Source organism: Anguilla anguilla, chromosome 7 (assembly GCF_013347855.1).
Source record: "Anguilla anguilla isolate fAngAng1 chromosome 7, fAngAng1.pri, whole genome shotgun sequence".
Classification (NCBI taxonomy): domain Eukaryota; kingdom Metazoa; phylum Chordata; class Actinopteri; order Anguilliformes; family Anguillidae; genus Anguilla; species Anguilla anguilla.
Window position 1 is genome coordinate 11379464 of NC_049207.1, and position 18823 is coordinate 11398286.

Here is an 18823-nt window from a genome sequence, read left to right on the forward strand (position 1 = left end):
TTGTTGAATATTATTGATGAAAATCTCATGCAAGCACTTCTTTTGCATTGATGTACTACAGTCTGTAAGCTTTGAATACTGTGGATGTTACTTCATACAGTGCATAAAGTTTTGAATTGTTATTTTTTTGTCTTGCTGCTGTCTTGACTATGTAAAATAGATGCTAATCTAGATAGCCATTTTGCCTAAATAAATAAACAAATAACTTAATAAATAAGTGAGTGCAAGTAACAGATATCCAGAATTGAGATTCTGAATTATCTGAAATTTAATCGGAAATGAAATGACCCTATAGTGATACAGTTGTTGTGGAATTGAAGGTGTATGTACACAGCCCTGCCCTTTGTGTTGTATATATATATTTTTTTTTTTAACTCCAACAGTACAGAAGTGGATACAAAGAGGATAGTGTGTCCAACCTCCCTGTGGAGTACGATTCTGCCTAGCTTACTATACTATTTGTTAACCAATGTGAACCAACAGCACAGTAAGATTAGCTTGCATATCATAGTAATCTTCATTCACTGTACTGGAACATGTTTACAGAATGCTGTCTGTTTACTCAGCTAGGTCCGTATCTCCTGTTCTGTTTCTGTATCTGCTTAGTACGCTAACATTCTCAAGACCGGCCCCCTGAAAGTTCCCGTGCCAAATTCATGTCCAGTGAGCTGTGTTGGATGACTGTGTACCTGGCTGTGAAAATGGGGTGCTTTACTTTGTGTCTGCTTTTGCAGTGTGCGCTGAAGCGTTCAACCCAGATGACGACGAGGAAGACAAGGAGCCCAGGGTAAGCTGCTGCTGCTGCTGCTGCTGCTGCTTCTGCTGCAGTGCTACCGCACTGACGCTATGCTAGCACAGCGCCCCTGTGTAACCGCGGATGTCCTAATGGGATTAGCGGTGTACCAACTGTACTGCTGCTGTACTGTGCTGAAAAGTGGCAGCGCATAATGTACTCATAATGCACGCTGATAAATGATACAGCAGGGCTTCCGTTTTTATCCCCAGTGATCATATTTGGCGTTCACTTTTTGGGGTTTTTTGGGGTGCATGTATATTAGTATCTGCATGCGTGCTGTGTTGCAATTAAGGCTTAGCGGCAGGGAAAAGCATGCCCGCAATGTTCTTCAGAGCTGAAGCCAGTACCACAGCAGCTGAATGTGAATTTAACGGCGGTTACGAGCCCAGATGCCAGTAATACAAAGGCCAGTGCGGCTGACCTCATAACGTTTCACTGTTCCTTTTCAGATTACACATCCCAAAACAGATGAGCAGCGGCAGAGATTGCAGGAGGCCTGCAAAGACATCCTTCTGTTCAAAAACTTAGACCCGGTAAGAGTGACTGATGTGTGCTGGCAGGTTTCTTCTGTTCTCTGCTGTTGGCCAGTGGTTCCTTGTCTACAAAAACTGTGTTTTTGGGATTATTATTTACTGATTTATTCAATTTTTGTTCTTCCTCCTTTGTTTTTCTAATTGTAAGAAAGGGAAAGCGCTGTGATTCTAAAGTGCAGCCAGGAAAATTTGATATGAATTGCAAAGGAGGACAAAAGGTCACTTCATTGACTGGAGGAGAGGCATGGTGTGCTGGTGAATCGGGTTACAGTACAGGCTGATGTGCTGTTTCTGTATGATAGTGCGCATTGCTGTAGTCTCTGTCCAGGTTCCGTTTTTGATTGTCATTAGTAAAGTGCAGTTCCAATTCATTACACTAATTAATTGCTCAACAGATTATCTGAGGGCTAGACATATAGCTTATACTTTAAATACTACCTGTTCAAACCACTGGATGTTTACTGCACAAATTCAGATTAAAGTGCGTCCATCTTGCAAAACGGCAAATGCAATGTAAACATTTTCAGGGTTCTGTTCGGTGAGAGGTAATGCCATTTGCAGGGGTGCCGAGGAGGGTGGGGGGGGGGGGGGGGGGGGGGGGGGTGGATAATTCCAAGGCTTCTGACTGAGGGGTTCTCAAAAAACATCAGAACACAGAACGCAGGATATTCTGGGGTGGTGCCCAATCTCTTTATGGGGCCTGAAATCCCTGGTGACACCCCTGACTGTTTGTGACTTATTTTGAAACTATAGTTCATGAGTTATGGCTGCGTTTAGGTTAAATGCTTCACGAATGACGTGGAGTAAGAACATTCATAAAAATGGATGTGAGAGGTCATATGAGTTCAACTGCAGTTTCAGTGGCGTAAACATAAAATGGAGAACATTGCTTCACGCAGCACAGATTTTTCCTGTCGGGTGTCTGTTGCCACCTACTGGACTACAGTTCTGTCCGATAGAGGCATGCGCTAAATTATATTATTTTCAAAAAGGCACATGAAAGGTCGACGCTCAGTCTGTCAATCCTTGAAACTCCAGACAGATAAATATAAACTATGTCTGTAATCATTGAGCTTGTTGCTTTGCTTTGATTACCTCCCTAGACTGCAGAACATCTGACTAGCAATGCAAAATACCAGTGCAGTGTGCCAAATGGAAATGGCTGTAGCTTGCATTTAACTGAGAGAGCTCGGTAAAGTAAATGTACCGAGTCAACACAGTCAGTCCAGTCCTGCGTCTTAGTGGGCAGTTAGGGTTAAAGTGAATTTCAACTTCTGCTGAAGTTCACACCCCTTATCTTGCCTCTGTGAGTACTGCAGCAGCAGCCAGCTCTCCAAAGACAAAAATAGAAATAAACAGATAACTCATTTTATTTTGTGTGCACTGTGCCTGGAGGACTGCGGAGTGCAATATGTCTGAAAAGTGGGTGGCATTAAAAACACATCATTTTCTGTTATCCCTGCCTTGAAATTGAATTAACTGCAATGCCTTTACATTGTCACTGTATTGGGACTCTACTCTGACTCTTGGTTATCAGTTCACCCGTATTTGAGTTCCCAGTGGCCTCTGAATTTTTGGTTGTCACCTGCCAACCATTCTCGTCCTCCCACCTTCACAGGAGCAGATGTCTCAGGTGCTGGACGCCATGTTTGAGAAGCTGGTGGAGGCCAGCGAGCACATCATTGACCAAGATGACGATGGCGACAACTTCTACGTCATCGAAAGGTTGGACCGCCCCTTTTAGTTTCATTCTCATTGGTCTTAATGTGATGTCACCGCTGCTGTCACTGGCCATGACTACGTACAGGAGTAACTGCATTAGCGCTGAATGCTACAGGTTCAGGTTCACTTCCACCAGACTAATACGCACATTCTGAAAAGTTCCTATCCAGCCTTGGGAACTGTACTGAATAGAATTCACTGGATGGATGCTAGGTCCAAATTCTAGTGGCAGGTGAAATCTGAAACAGTCCCTGTTGGCAGGTGGCAAGCGATTCTTCATTTCTGATATTTAGAGGTGGTACATTCAGGACTGAGCTGTAGAAGGCATGCATCTTTTTCAGTAGTTCAGCATCTTGCGCAGGCACTGCCAGAGCCTTGTCCCCATCAGCACGTGGGTCACATTATAGGATAAAGAGGGCACTGAGGCCGAAGGCAGGATTTTAGATGCTTTTATAGCACTTTTAGAAAGTGAAAAGGCAAACATATCAGGTGTTCAGTGCAGAGCATTACTATGGCCTCTCAGATCTCATTACTGTGTGTGTCTCATCAACACTTGCCATGAAATCCCATCTGTAATTCTGGCAACATTTACCACATTCCACATTCACACTGTAATATTAATAATAGGAAAAATTAGAAGAACATTAGTGTGCATGACACTGCATTAAGCCGATCAGGTTTGAATAATTGCACGTATTTGTAAAGTAAATCGTCTCAGTTAAATCTTTTTTCCTCCATGTATGGAACTTTTCTTGACAGATTACCATTGTTCTTTGCTGTTAGTAATGCGTTTTAATGAGTCATAGTTGTGGCTGATTTCCTAATTCATGGCCCGGAGTTGTCTTTCTAGGAAATTATGAAAGTCTTTGACTGAGTCAGACAGTGGGACAGATGAAAGAAGTTTCTGTTTGCAGCTTTCCTCTTCTAAATGTATTGTCTTCCTCCAATCCCTGTCCGTGTTATAGAGGTACTTTTGACATCTTCGTGAAGGTTGACAGCACAGAGCGCTCCGTGGGCTCGTATGACAACCGTGGGAGTTTTGGGGAGCTGGCTTTGATGTACAACACTCCAAGGGCGGCCACCATCATTGCTACCTCACCTGGTGCTCTTTGGTGCCTGGTGAGCTCTCACACAACCCTTCAATAATCTGCTATGTTTAAAAGACCTAAACTAAGGTTCTTGCTGGAGTACACGAGGGGAAGGTGTTGAATCTGCGCTAACTTCTATTATCGACATGACCAGAGTATAGCTCCCTCTGCTTGACATAAGTTGAAAATCATCTGATGAGTTACAAATATACTTTTCTCTTTTTGAAGGACTTAGTGCTCATTATACTGAAATTAGCATGTAGCAATCCCTCAGTGTAAGCATTTCGAACCTGAGGAAAACCCGCTGTGCTGTGCGTTGTAGGACCGACTGACTTTCAGAAGAATCATTGTGAAGAATAATGCCAAGAAGCGGAGGATGTACGAGGCCTTCATTGAGACCCTTCCGTTGCTCACATCGCTCGAAGTTAGTCTCGTCTTCTTTCTTACATTTTTAAACGGTTGAGAGGGATTGAGAGAGATTTAACAAAGCCTGGTACCTTGACTCTTTCCACTGCAGCTCTCTGAGAGAATGAAGGTGGTGGATGTGTTATCCTCAAGAGTTTACAACGACGGGGAACAGATCATTGCTCAGGTTTTTCTATTGGGTTCTCTTTTTTACATTTGCTCTGGAGCAAAGTGCTCTATTAGATGCTGCAGGCCCAGATCTGCTGTTCTTTGCTCTTCCACACTATAATGTGTCCATTATCAAAGTGTTTTCATCTGTGGATTCCGATGGTCCATAACTGTAACAAAAATGTAGAATATTCTAGGATCTTACACCTCTGGTATGGAATATGGTGCATCAACTCAACTTGATTGTTGTCCATAATGTATCGTGATATGTGTTTCAGGGAGATTTGGCTGATTGTTTCTACATTGTGGAATCTGGACAAGTTAGAATCACGATGAAGAGGAGCAAAGTAAGTCTCTGCTGCCAGCACTGGACTTGAGGTCAAAGTATAGGGTTTGGGTGCAGCTGACCGTTGTAATGCAGTTCACTGTCTAATTGACCACAGGTGGTAGCAATATCCAGTTCAAACCTGAATTCCAGGGAATGGATTTTTATTTCCTGCTAGGCGGGGCGAATGCAGTGATACCGCATATTGTGTGTTCTCCCCTGCAGTCAAAGAAAGATGTGGAGAATGGGGAGGTGGATATTGCCTTGTGCACCAGAGGGCAGTATTTTGGAGAACTCGCTCTGGTCACTAACAAGCCTAGAGCTGCTTCAGCGTACGCCGTGGGAGAAGTGAAATGTTTAGGTACCGCCCTCTTCCATTTCCTGTCCTGGATCATACTGGGATATTGCTGTAGTGTGACACTGAAATTAACTCTGTAAACTAAATATATAACTTTGTACTTTAGGGATTTTAAAAAGATATGCATATGTGTTATTGCTGGGATAGTTTAAAAATTGAGTCAATTAATATGGTAATGTATCTTTAGTTATATATTGAAGTACATGATTTAAACAGCTTTGTTCATTTGAACATATAAATTCCTTTTAAAAATTGGGCCATATAATTTTGTTATAGGCGTCAAACACCTTGTGTCCTTTTGTTGTTCTGCCTTGCATTCATTTGAGTTATCTCTAACCTCACAGAAATGGACATCCAGGCCTTTGAGAGATTGTTGGGCCCCTGCATGGACATCATGAAGAGAAACATTGAAAACTACGAAGAGCAGCTAGTCGCCCTGTTTGGAAGTAACACTGACATTGAGGATCAAAGTGCATGAGAGCCCAACAGCAAAAACTGACTTGCAGCACGTAAGGAAAGAAAAGGAAGGTGTTTTGGGGGAAGCCGTCAACTTCTAGATGCCAAGTGTTGCCATGACCACTTGTATTTTTTTACACGTATTTATTTATTCTGCTTTCTGAAATGTGTAGCTCCACATTAACGATAGCAGTTTAGATATTTTAGACAAAATATGTTGGTATACTTCCAGATTTCATGGAATGCTTAATGAGTTTTCTGGGGCATAGATTACATCTTGTGTGTACCTTTGCTTAGTATATTCTATGAAGCTAGGCAAGGTGTTAATCTATTTGGTAAATGTTTATGTCTACTTATTTCTTATTCATTTTAACAGCTTTTTTATGCACCCAGTCCATAATCTTTCAGCAAAGTCAATAATCACACGTACTGCACACATACTTAATATTATGGCATTATTTAAGATGGCTTCAGTTGATATCTCCTCCCAATTTCCCTTTATATCTCACTTTGTCAAAACCGCTCCTTGACTTTTTGTGCTTTCGGTCCAGTCTACCCACAGTGCACTGTATCTTAAGCACTGAGTACAGAATTGCAGGATGTGAAACATTTTTTTTTTCAGTTCTACATTTTTTTATTCCGTTTCATGTTTGGGATACTTGCGCATTTGTCTTGGTAGTTGCTAAAATGGACAAAAACTGTGTCGGATTGGAAAAATCAGAACAGATTCTGAAATTGTACAGTGAAAAGTTGAAGGCACAAATGTGCATTGCAGGCAGGTTGAATCTTGACCTTAGTTCCATGGCCTGCATATTATATCCAATTTTGTGTGCACAGCAATGGGGTAGAAAGAATGGGGTGTTTTTCTGCACTTCAAAATTTTATTCTCGGACAATAAAAAAGACAAAAAACAATCCCCCTCTTGTTGGTGGCACACATACATACAATTTAAGACTTGTGCCAAGTCAGACCTACCAAAAGATGCTCGTTCTCATTGACTCTATGACAGTGTTACTGACTTTGTTATTTTAAAGACTTGCCAATTGTAGGTTAATGTTGCGAGAAACACAATCTTTCAAAATTGTTATTTCAAATGGGAAGTGTACATTTATTGTTTTATTGTAACACTTTATAGCTTATAGTGGCTGCTTCTTGTTTTTGTGTAAGATGTTTGGCCCAATGCACAAATGTATGTCTTATGTATACTTGAATTTTGTTTTATCTAAAGTGCTGATCTTGACTAGATTATCTGTTAAGGTTGTACATATGTAGCTTACAACGTGTTGACTTTTATACCCTAGAAATCAAACAGAGAAGATAGAAGAACAAAATGATTTGCTTTCTGAAATTAAAAATACAGCACCTCTGAAATTAAGCAGCTGGAAGTTACTTGCTACCAGAAATTATGATGCCGATTTAATTGCTACAGCAGCAGATTGTGTGAGTCTATTTTATTCCTTTTTTTTTCTTTTTTGGACTGATTAAATTTTTTAACCACTCAAAATACGGATCAGTATGGATCTGTGTCACTGATGTTGGAATCGGTCACATTTTCTAATTTTGTCTCATGACTAATGATTAATATTTCACTGTGGTTTTGTTTGAAATGGGGATTGTCTTTTGGTTTTGGAATAATGTGTTGGCAAAAAAAAAAATATATAATAATAATTGAATACTGCAAGAGGGGTTCAGAGTGACAGGTAATTATATTCTGGCACTCGCAAACCGGGACACTTATTTATTCTATGAAAAACTGGAATTTGGCCAGTATTTGAAGACAAGTTATTTTGTCAACAGTATAGATGGCAAATGTTTTTCTTGCTTTTGAATCACAAAGCACCAGTCCATCGTATTTTTTTTGTTTGTTGTTGTTTGCCTTCTGTGCTTGCTCTTTCAATTTGTTTGAGCTTCTACCTTTCATCGGGTTATTGATGTAATTGAGCTTTCCTAGTCTCAGTAAACCTCTAAAAAGAAGCGTAGCAGCATTTAATTAAACTTTTGAGGTCAGCCATTACTTCCAATGACAGCTTATTGGTTTTGGGTAAATTATCGTCTACCTCTGCACAACAATACCGGCATGGTTACGTGTTCCTTCAGGAAGACCACGCCTTCCTTCCTCTTTAAGCAACAAGCAACAGTAATCCCTTGTTTTCATAGTATTTACATGATGGCATACTCCGCCCCCCCATCAGTTCTGTGTCTGAATCTGTCATAGAGTTTAACTTGACTTTATATGTTTAACAGAAAGTAAACAAAACAACAAAAGGTACATCAACTGGTCTGTATTAAATCCTGTTATAACCCTCTGGCACTAGCTTAGTGTTGGCTGTGCTGTCCATTTCTTGTAATGCAGTTCAAAGGTCGACAGAATCTCAATGCCAGAGTATTTTCAGTATTATATTGTTGGTTATATTTGAATTTTCATTACAATAAAGTACAGTTTTATTAAAAAATGAGTGTGCAATTGATGATTTCATCCATTTAAATGCTTGTCTGATATGCTCTTTCTTAATTACATCTTGTATCAACATATCTCATTGAAGATACTTTAAATAATTTATGTAAACTGAAATTGAGTTTGAATAAACCGCCACATCTGAGACTGATAAGTGTAGTTTCCATTTGAAAAGGAATTGACAGCCCTTCAACACTGTAAAATGCATGCAATGTATTTGTTGTACAACTTCACCCTGCAAAGTACACAATACCTTCAGTTATGTTCTCGTCATCACTTGTCATTATCATTACTTGTAATCATCAGGTAGATCGAATTATGCATAGAGAAAACTGCAGTATTAATGTTGCATGATATGCAAACTGGGCTGTCTCACATTGATACTAACATGTTATATGTTTGATTATTATCATCGGGTAATTGGGTTTAAAGGAATTACAAAACGTACGCCTGGTGGATAGTATGACAAATTGTTGACAATTATTGTTGTTCCGAGTGTAGTGTGGGAACTGTAGTTAAATGAACCTTGTTGCATTTGAATACAGCGATTAAAAAACTATGGAGGAGGGGTAAGCCAGTTTGTCCAATTAACAGCAAGACACAAGTAACGGGCGTAAAGCATAGCCAATAAATGTAGCAATAACAAAGGCTTCAAACATTCTCGTATATCATAAAATTCAGCCAATTATGAAGAGGATTGTCACATATTGACATTGGAAGCAACCAATAGACTTTCGTATCTAAAAGTAATCATTCCCTCCCCCCTAGAGAACGCCAGAGATACTTGGTAATGGCGACGGGTTTGGTAAGTAAGAAAGTTAGCTACAGATAGCTCAGAAACAAAAGATTGAATACATACAGCGGAATAAGGAAATAACTTTTCATTTAACATTTTCTGTGAATTCAATGAAATGACAGATTGTCAATAATTGCGTTGACTTCGAGTGACATCTCTTGTTAGAGTGATTTTTTTTCATTGTGACGCTTGTTGTTTTGGCACTCACGATAGCTAGCAAGCTAGCGGGCTAGCTAGTTTGTTTTGTTTTACTTCGGGTCGCTGTCCTTCCGTGACGTTTTCGCTTCATTCATTTTCACCATCTTGAATGACATGTCAACAGAGCACAATGTCTGAACTTGTTGACATTCTTTTTCTTCATCTAGCTGGCTAAAATACCATGGCTTCCTTTATTTTGACATGAACTAGCAAACAAAAGAGTTCCGTCCACATATTGCAAGCAACAGCCAGCTGTCAAATTAACTTTTCATCAGACCATGTCGGTTGCTCGTCAGCTAAAACCATTTATGTCCATAAAATGTATTGTCTTCCGGAGGAAGCTGTTGGGGTTTTAAACACGGTATTGTTTTGCCAAAGGACGGCATAAGGTTTTATGGTGTTTTATTTTCACGCTGGCTAGCTGGAGTGTGGATTTCTTCATCGGGGTAGCTAACTCATACATTTAATAGTTTGCTAAGATTTTTTATTACATCCAAAAGTGGATTCATGAAAATGCTACGTTGTCACACGCATTTGCATACGATCAAACAATTATTAACTAATCAATGCATTCTTGTCCTGTTGTGTTATTGATCACTTTTTGTTACGCAGTTCTGAATGAATGAGCTCTGTTGCGCATGCGCCCAGTCCATAAAGTTTATAAACAAGGCTTGCATGCAAAGGGTCACATGATAGCATTTAACAAAACGGACAGAAAGTTTCAGGACAAAGAGCTTAATTCATTCAGTCGTCCTTTTTGAACATTTTAGTCTACCTTGAGGTTATATATTCGTTTATTCATTAGCTTGAATATGAATACAGTACAAAGGATAATTTTGAGCCAGCTCTATTGTTCCGTGTGACGCTCACAATCCTTAGACGCTCACGTAGGCGAATGAAAATAATGTGATGACGTTGACGAAATATTTATGCATATATATATAATTTATATTTAACGACATGTGTGTGCTTATACTGATTAATAACACTATCTTTTAAAGGAGTGGGGTTAAACGATCATTACTTATCTTGTTAAACGTGTTTAAAAAGCTGTGTTTCTCTGAATGCTCCCTTAAAAGTATCGATAATATTGCAATAATAATATTTTCCTAATATGTAGCAAACTAGACAGCTAGGTATTATCAGACTCGAGATGCCTAATTGCACATTCAAGCATATATGTGAACTTTGCGTTGTAATTGCATAATCCTAATCTATGTAAATTAGCCAATGTTTTGAAACAGCATTTACCCCCAGATAGCGTCCTGCCTTTCTATATTGTCTGCATTTACACGGGCGGTAGAGACCGGGTTTGTGCCGTTTCTTTATTGGGTATGCGAAGAATCTCTTTCATTGCTATGTGTGTCTGCAGTCCGGGGAGCTGACATGGCATAATATGGTGTGGGAAGTGAAGACTAAAGTGGTGCCACGCAGTATAGAGAAAGGCCAGCAGGTGGAGCTGCAGAGCGTCTCAGGAATGGATGAAGCTTTCGACATGCTAAAGTGCAACGAGGATCTGCCGTCCTCTCCAGGATGCCCTACCAGTGAGAGTCGCATGGAGTATGGTAATCTTATTCACACAGACACACAAGCACGAATGCAGCCATGCTGCATGCAGACACCGAAAGATGCACATACATGGACACCAGGAGATGCATTCATTGAATGGTTCACATGGATTAGCATACAGAAGCACATTCACGTGCACTCACCCTGACAGACAGAGTACATTTTGCTGCACTTGTCCCGGTAGTGCCGAGTTCCTGGTTGGCTCATTACTCCTGGTTGGCCTCCTCCCTTCTCCTCCTCTCCTCCAGATGACCTCCCTGAGCTGCAGGAGGTGCAGGAGAGCCGGGCGTCGCCAGCGGCGTTCCAGGTGGCAGCGGGAGTGTCCCATCAGGAGCGACCCTGGGAGAGCTGGAGCCCCGCCCCCGACAGCGGCTCCCCCAACACCAGCTGGCTGACAGAGCTGGCCAACATTGCCACGAGCCCTCAGAGTCCTCTCTTACAGAGCTCCCCCTGCAACAGGTCAGTGCCTGCACATCCTGCTGCATGTCATTACGCACACACACACACACACACACACACCAACACACCAACACACACACACACACACACACACACACACACACACTCCTGTTCATCTTACAGCATGGCATCACACGCATACACACCCCTGTTCACACTACAGCTGGTAATTAAGTGCACACACACTAATACCCCTAAACCATTCCTAAAGCAGATCATTGTCATGCACACCTGTACCCATCCTTATGAGCATTAATGAAGGCTGCTTCCCCTCTGTCTGCCCCCTCAGGTCCTCTCCTGTCCACATCTTTGCCAACAGCAACAGTTTACATTCCTACGCCCGCCCCCCGCTAGCCTCCAGCAGCGCGCCCAGTCCTGCCCACGGTCACCTGAGAGAGCGCAGACGGGTCAGGGTACGCCCCGCCCCCTCTGACCTCACACCGCACCGCACCGCACCACACCACCCCCCCACACCGCACAGCTGCAGTGCACTGACTGCGTTTCCCTGCCCGTTTCCCAGGCCAGCAGCGAGTCGGAGTCGGGCGTCTTCTGCACCTCCTCGCTCTCGGACGACGATGACATGGGCTGGTCCCATTCGTGGCCCTCCACGGCCTGGCACTGCTTTCTGAAAGGTACGCGCAGCGCAGGGTTAAGCACACGCTCAGGGGCTCACCAGCTGGAACTTTAGTGCAGCCAATGGACAGACTTGCATCTGTGATGACATCACAATGGAATGCGATTTGCCTTCCAAACTAGGCGTGAAGAGAAACCAAAAGGGGGAAAAAGGTTGTTCTAAAGAAAGTGTAGCTGTCTGTCTGTTATGTCATACCAGATGAACTATTATGTAAGTTCAAGATTATTTTGGTTCATAATTTCATATCAGATCAGCTTTATAGTATAACTTTTTCATTGCATATCAGATTGTGTCACACAACAGGTGTTAAGACACATTTTTATTCACCAGCTTTTTGTATCATAAATGCTGGTATCATCAAATACACTGAGCCTGAAAATAAACTTTACAATCATATGTATGCGTCAGTGTTGCAAGATATTTAAGAAAACAGCGTTCTGATATAGATTAAATGTTTTTTCAGCAGTTTCTAGGAAGTTTGCACCTTGTCCCTGTAAGTTGGACACGTAATGCACACAATGACTGAATGTGGAAAGTACCAAAAGAGAAAAAGAAAGTGAAACAGCGAGCAGAAATGTAGCAGCAGGCTTAGCCTTCCTGGCCTTCACACTGACTGAACTCTCTTGGGAGGGGAGCACTGGCGGTACAGATTTGACTCCATCATGGCTCAGAGCTGGCCCTGACGCACTCGAGCGACTCTGGCTGCTGTGTAAGCAGCACAGCTCCTCATTAGTCAGAGAGGCGACCGGGAGACCGGGAGATTTAGCCGGTGTGATGTAACCGGGTCTGACACTCCACAAGGTGAACCACCTCGTCGGCTTTGCCTAATTGCCTCTCTGAATTACGGGCTGACGTAAGCGCCGTGGCGACCGGTCACATGACCGCACTGTGGTTCGCTTGCCTTCCACAGCAGCGGGCCCGTGTCACAGGGTTTAAAGAACGCGCTGCGTTCTGCACTCACCCAGCCGTTGGCAGGTAATCCCTTGCCATGCAGTCACCCGGCTCAGGCCGGTTTCTGTTTTGCTCCGCGGCGGTTCGTAAGTCAGCAGGTCCACCCACAGATTACTGACCCGCATAATTCTAGCATGGAGGCACTGCGTGGCATTTGCAACTGTTATGAATGAATTCTCGATGGCGACTTTGTGATTTATGGGCTGTGTAATTCACATTAGGTTGATGAATTGTTAAAATGGTTTTACTTTAAAAAAATAAAAATAAAAATAATGATATCTATGTTGTAAATGGGGTTATGCATACCTTTAAAGCTTTTGCTTGGTAGGGTCTCTCGCTGTTATTCAGCCATTTTATGAAAGAGTGTATGTAAAACAGATTGTGCTCCCTCTGCTGGACACACCTGGCTATTACAGCTCTTGATCCTCCATTCTGAAAGATCTTCCATTCAGAATTACATTCCATTGAAGGGTTTAGGTTGTTTTGAGATTGGCAGTCTAAAGTTGCAAAGGTTATAGCACTAACATTGTGAAAGCAGTATGTCAAACAGTATGACGTATTTTTTAATCAGCTTTCTCAACCGGATACTGCTTAAATACATACAGGAAGAGGGTATAGGGTCTGGAAAAGGCCTATACATTAGCTATACTTTCTCTGAGAAAACGCTTTAAGCTAGAGTTACATCCTGTACCCAATTTTTCATTCATTTCAATGACCAGGAGACATTTTGTGCAAAGGTTGAAAATATAATGCTTGCTTAAATGTGTTTGCTGTTTAAGTTGATAACAAAGGGCATTAAGCTAGCAGGTAGATTTGCCAGAAGGGTGTTCTGGGTGAAGGTAGCAGGTACTGAGCGAGCGCAGGGCCCCGTAACCTGAATGAATATGTGGCCCCGCCCCACAGGCACACGCCTGCGCTTCCACAGGGGCCCCAACGTGGAGTGGCAGGACGTGGAGGAGCTGGGCGACTCTGACGATGAGTCTGAAGACGAGAGAGAGGCACTTTCCCCCTCCCTGAAGGTAATGTGAACCGCTCAATGCGCGTATGTGCACACACACGCGTGCGCGCACACACACACACACACACACAATGCACATATGTGCACGCACGCGCAGACATACGTGCATGCACGCACACACACAGACATGTGCATGCATGCACGCACACACACAGACATATCTGCATGCACGAACACACATGCACACACAAATATGCACACACACACACAAACCCTTGGTTACACCCATATCCCTAAGTGCAGAGAACTTTTTATCCCCATTTAATGAAAACAAAACTTGCACTCTCCTGGAAAATAAATTATTAATTCAATTTTGATCCATGGCTAGTTGGACAGACCGGTAATAGGAAGGCACATCAGGACTTTTTATTGATCATTTTATTCTTAAATGCATTTTCAAAGGTGTCTTGGTTTGCAAATGTTATTTTTCAGGAAATAATTGGGTGCGGTTTTGGTTTTCATAGTTTTTTGCTCATTGATCTGAAGTGTTTGAATCCATTTGTTTAGTTAGAAGCCTTTGAAAGATCTTTTTGAGCAATGCTTGCTTTTCTAAGCAGCCGGGAGGTCACAGGTGAGTTGAAATGTTTGCAGTTTGTGTGGCGTCATGGTTGAGTAAGAGAACACAGGACTGTCAGGCAGGCAGCTGTAGCTCCGCCCATTTAGAACACTGCAGCAGCCAATCAGCCATCCAGAAGACTCTGAACGATGACACTAAATTGTACTACGGCCCATTAATCTGGTCTCAGGAGCTACTGTGGATACGAAAACGAGGACATTTGACAGTGTTAAGTGTTTAAGTAAGGTTTTGAGGTCTGTAACAGTTTAAAACTAAAAACCTTAGTGGGGCAGGGGGCTTCCAACTTCTCAACCATTGTTCTATATAGAAGATATAGAACTGTTCTCTGGTCCTGTGGGCAACAGTGTTCCTCTTGTGTGTGCGCGCACATACACGTGTGTATGTGTATGTGCATGCGTGTGTTTATGTGTGCCTGCATATGCTTTGTGTGCTGGCGCGTGTGCATATGCTTTGTGTGCTGGTGCGTGCCGCTCAGACCTGGACTGCGTCTGTAACGCCTCTCTCTCTGGGTGTTGTTGCAGAGCTATGGTTCTGAAGGGCTAAAGTTAGTGGCCCATGAGGAGACCGTGTCTTTCGGCCAGTCAGTTCTCAAATTGACCTTTGACCCTGGTTCGCCAGAAGATGGCCTCTTAACAGCAGAATGCAGATTGGATCATCCCTTTTTTGTGAAAAATAAAGGTAATAAAAAAATCGTATGATGCACGGAAGCAAACAATCAAACAAACAACACCATGAAAGACACCACGTAGTGCACCAGCCAGAGTCTTGTGTACGGTACCTGTAACCCAGACAACCCGGGCGCACAGAATGTTCCGGAGAGCCCCAGAGGACAGGCTGCGCTGTGGCCGTGGTCGCTCAGTCATCTCTTCTTCTTCTCCCCGCTCCTCTTCCTCCCACAGGCTGGGCCTCCTTCTACCCGAGCCTGACGGTGGTCCAGCACGGGATCCCCTGCTACGAGGTTCAGCTGGGAGACGTGTTCCTGCCCCCGGGGCACAGGGACGCCATCAACTGTGACGATTCGGTGGTGTTCGACACCTTCAGGAGGTACGGCCCTCGACCCGGGCCTTCAACACAGGACGTTAGGCTTGTGTGCGCCTGTGTTTGGGGTCCTCGACCTTGGCTGTCTGACTGTGTAACAGAGGCCTGTGTGTATGTGAGTGGCCTGACTGTGTATAATGTAGGTGTATGCTGTAGTGTCAGCCTGGCTGTGTATAATGTAGATGTATGCTGTAGTGTCAGGCTGGCTGTGTATAATGTAGATGTATGCTGTAGTGTCAGGCTAGCTGTGTATAATGTAGATGTATGCTGTAGTGTCAGCCTGGCTGTGTATAATGTAGGTGTATGCTGTAGTGTAGTGCCTTCATGAGGGGCCTCGCTGTGTATGCTGTAGTGTCAGCCTGGCTGTGTATAATGTAGGTGTATGCTGTAGTGTCAGCCTGGCTGTGTATAATGTAGGCGTATGCTGTAGTGTAGTGCCTTCATGAGGGGCCTCGCTGTGTATAATGTAGATGTATGCTGTAGTGTCAGCCTGGCTGTGTATAATGTAGATGTATGCTGTAGTGTCAGCCTGGCTGTGTATAATGTAGGTGTATGCTGTAGTCTAGTGTCTGCATGAGCGGTTCGGCTACGTATGCTAGGCGCGACTCTAACGCCGCTCTCTCGCAGCTATGACTTCACCCCTCTGGACTCCTCGGCCGTGTACGTTCTGAGCAGCATGGCCCGACAGCGCCGGGCCTCCCAGTCCAGCGGGGGCGCCGTCAGCCCCGACTGCGAGAAGCTGGGCCGGGACGCCGAGCCCCCCGGCCCCTCCCAGTCCCCCCACGGCAAGGCCAGCAGGAGCCACACCTCAGGGACAGCCAGCAGTGCCACGCCCACCAAGTGCAAGCGGCCAATGAACGCCTTCATGCTCTTTGCCAAGAAGTACCGGGTGGAGTACACACAGATGTACCCTGGGAAGGACAACAGGTGTGTTGGAGACTAATTTCTACATCACCATTTACAATCACATTGTCGCAGTGTTTTACAGTGCACATTTTCTTAAAAAAGGGTGAGGGTGTGTTGAAAAACTGAAAAAAGTACCCCGACCCCATAACCCTTTGATGAGTAGATATTTTTTTCCCCAAAGTTCCAAGTCAGTGTTCTAGAGATCCATGCATTCAGTTACCAGATGCGATTGCGACATCAGCGTTAGAATGTTCAGTTAAGAACATTCTAATCGCATATTTGTGATCTTACACATTAAAGGGTTAAAAGACCAAACAGAGGGACCTCCTGGAAAGCTGTGGGTTGCACAGAAGATTGCATAATTACCCTCAGCTGTAGTCAGGCTTGAGTGGTAGCCCCACAGCGTCAGTTGGCTGTACTGCACTTGTAGCTGTAGGAACAGAACCCCCCCCCCCCCAAGACTATCCCATGATCCCCTGGCAGACCCTCACTTCCAGTCCCAGTTCAACTCCTTTAACAGGGTCAGCTGACATGGGGTCATAGGGGTCTCAGTGCTACAGGGTGCGTTACATCACACATGGTCACGGGGGGAATATAGCACCCTGACATCAGCAATGGACAGAAGGGAGGGGAAAGAATCTTCCAGAACTGACACACCAGCAACAGCCTGCTGCCCTGCAGGACCGCCAGAGGGGGAGGAGCCACAAGCTTTACGCATCTTCCACAGTCGTAGTTCCAGCTTTTAAGATAACATTCTGTACAGCCACATATAACACACTGAGTCGATTCTCCGCAGCCACGCGTCGTACACTGAGTTTCTATGGGAGCGAACGAGTGCTAACGCACGCGCTACCTCTGCAGAGCCATCAGCGTGATCCTGGGAGACAAGTGGAAGAAGATGAAGAACGAGGAGAGGAGGATGTACACCATGGAGGCCAAGGCCCTGGCCGAGGAGCAGAAGCGCCTCAACCCCGACTGCTGGAAACGCAAGAGAACCAACTCGGTGAGGGTTGCGGGTTCAAATCCCAGTCAGGGCACTGATGCTGACATCAACGGCCCCGCTGTCTGTACTTGGGTACATTATATAACACTGTGTTAATCCAGCAAACACTCTTATCCAGAGTGACTTACAGCATAGGCTAAAGTTCAGTCCGAGTGCCAGACTTTAGCACTGTGTGATTAACCTCCAGTCTCTCTCTCACAGGGTTCACAGCAGAATTAACTGGCAGACGCAGGAGGTTGCCGAGGAAACGTGAACTGGAGTCAGAGAACCGGAGGTGGAATGAGCACGGCTTCCCGTATTCTGCCAGATGGATAAGACTTTACTGTGATTACCAATATACTTGCTTTTTTTTAACTTAATAGAGACATTATACAAAAAAAAGAGCAAATGAAAGACAAATTATATATATAAAAAAAAGCGTATAATCTAGTAACTAACAGTGCTTAAGATATTTTCTTATGTTTCTATTGACCGAAATTGCCTTATTCTTCCAAAGTTTAAAAAAAACAAAACTCAGAAACCGCTCAGTTCTATTTTTCAGGTAATTTTCATATTCTTGGCTTGAAAGGTGAGATCCTGTGGTGCTACAGTGCAGGGGAGGAGGAGGAGCTGCAAACAAATGTCTATTTTTAAATGTAAAGAGAAAAAAAAAAAAGAAAAAAGAAAAAGGGGAAATTTAAAATGCTTTACTTCAGCTTGTTCATACAATTATATTTGTATAACTCAATATATTGCACAGACATGGTAATCCATTTAACTTTGTATTTCCGTAAGGGCTGGGGGGGGGAGTGTGGGGAAGGGGGGGGGGGGGGGTTAAAGCGTAGTGTGACACCCGCTTGTGAGGACCTTCTGTCACACACGTCCCGTGTGTTTGACACAGAGAAATCACATGACGACATATAGCTGGAGTGGAACACACACACCCACACACAAACACAGCACTTCTAGGGCTATGACTACACCCTAAGTGTTTTTGCACTTTATATACATGTATACATATATATATAAATATATAAATATATTATTCACGTATATAATCTTGTACAAGCAACCCATATTCACGAGCAGAGAATTTGATTAATTTTTGACACGATCGTGGCCAAACTGTACAGCTCCTGTCTGCTCTCCTGGTTCTCCATTGAATTCTTATAATCTCTGATGTCCATAATGTACAGGTGCTTGGCTCCATCAAACTCTTGCACAGAACGTCCTTGTATGATATTATAAATATTAAAAGTTTAAACTTGTAATCGATCCTCTCTGCCTGGTTGTGGTTACTGTGTGTTTGGCTTCCTTTTTTGGGTCTTGTGACGGTGGAGTTTTTCTTAAACAACCTTTCGATGAAAGACTTTCATTTTGGCTCTGTTA

General features: G+C 43.5%; 2 protein-coding genes and 1 long non-coding RNA gene across 4 annotated transcripts in view; 2 read left to right on the forward strand and 1 right to left on the reverse strand.

The window, feature by feature from the left end:
* The window catches only part of LOC118231478 (cAMP-dependent protein kinase type II-beta regulatory subunit), a 15805-nt gene extending 7498 nt beyond the window's left edge, over positions 1–8307 (forward strand). Inside the window, exons 3-11 of the mRNA XM_035425290.1 lie at positions 735–787; positions 1246–1329; positions 2948–3054; positions 4017–4170; positions 4462–4563; positions 4657–4731; positions 4991–5059; positions 5263–5398; positions 5740–8307. Coding sequence (XP_035281181.1) covers positions 735–787; positions 1246–1329; positions 2948–3054; positions 4017–4170; positions 4462–4563; positions 4657–4731; positions 4991–5059; positions 5263–5398; positions 5740–5873 — 914 coding nt within the window. The 3' untranslated portion in view covers positions 5874–8307. The remainder of the gene's footprint in view (positions 1–734; positions 788–1245; positions 1330–2947; positions 3055–4016; positions 4171–4461; positions 4564–4656; positions 4732–4990; positions 5060–5262; positions 5399–5739) is intronic.
* The window catches only part of LOC118231480, a 21226-nt gene extending 10132 nt beyond the window's left edge, over positions 1–11094 (reverse strand). Inside the window, exon 1 of the long non-coding RNA XR_004766075.1 lies at positions 11013–11094. This is a non-coding gene — a long non-coding RNA (uncharacterized LOC118231480). The remainder of the gene's footprint in view (positions 1–11012) is intronic.
* Positions 8972–18709, forward strand: LOC118231475 (HMG box-containing protein 1-like). 2 transcript variants are annotated; one of them, XM_035425286.1, is made up of 11 exons: positions 8972–9111; positions 10673–10844; positions 11118–11328; positions 11618–11741; positions 11849–11960; positions 13817–13932; positions 15030–15186; positions 15408–15552; positions 16174–16473; positions 17314–17455; positions 17657–18709. In XM_035425286.1, exons 1-11 carry the CDS (start codon positions 9097–9099, stop codon positions 17672–17674), a joined length of 1512 nt encoding a protein of 503 aa, XP_035281177.1. In that variant the 5' UTR covers positions 8972–9096; the 3' UTR covers positions 17675–18709. The 2 variants fall into 2 exon arrangements, with proteins under 2 accessions (XP_035281177.1, XP_035281176.1); XM_035425285.1 differs by having other exon boundaries at positions 8973–9111; positions 10673–10865.
* Positions 18710–18823: the final 114 nt, after the last annotated feature.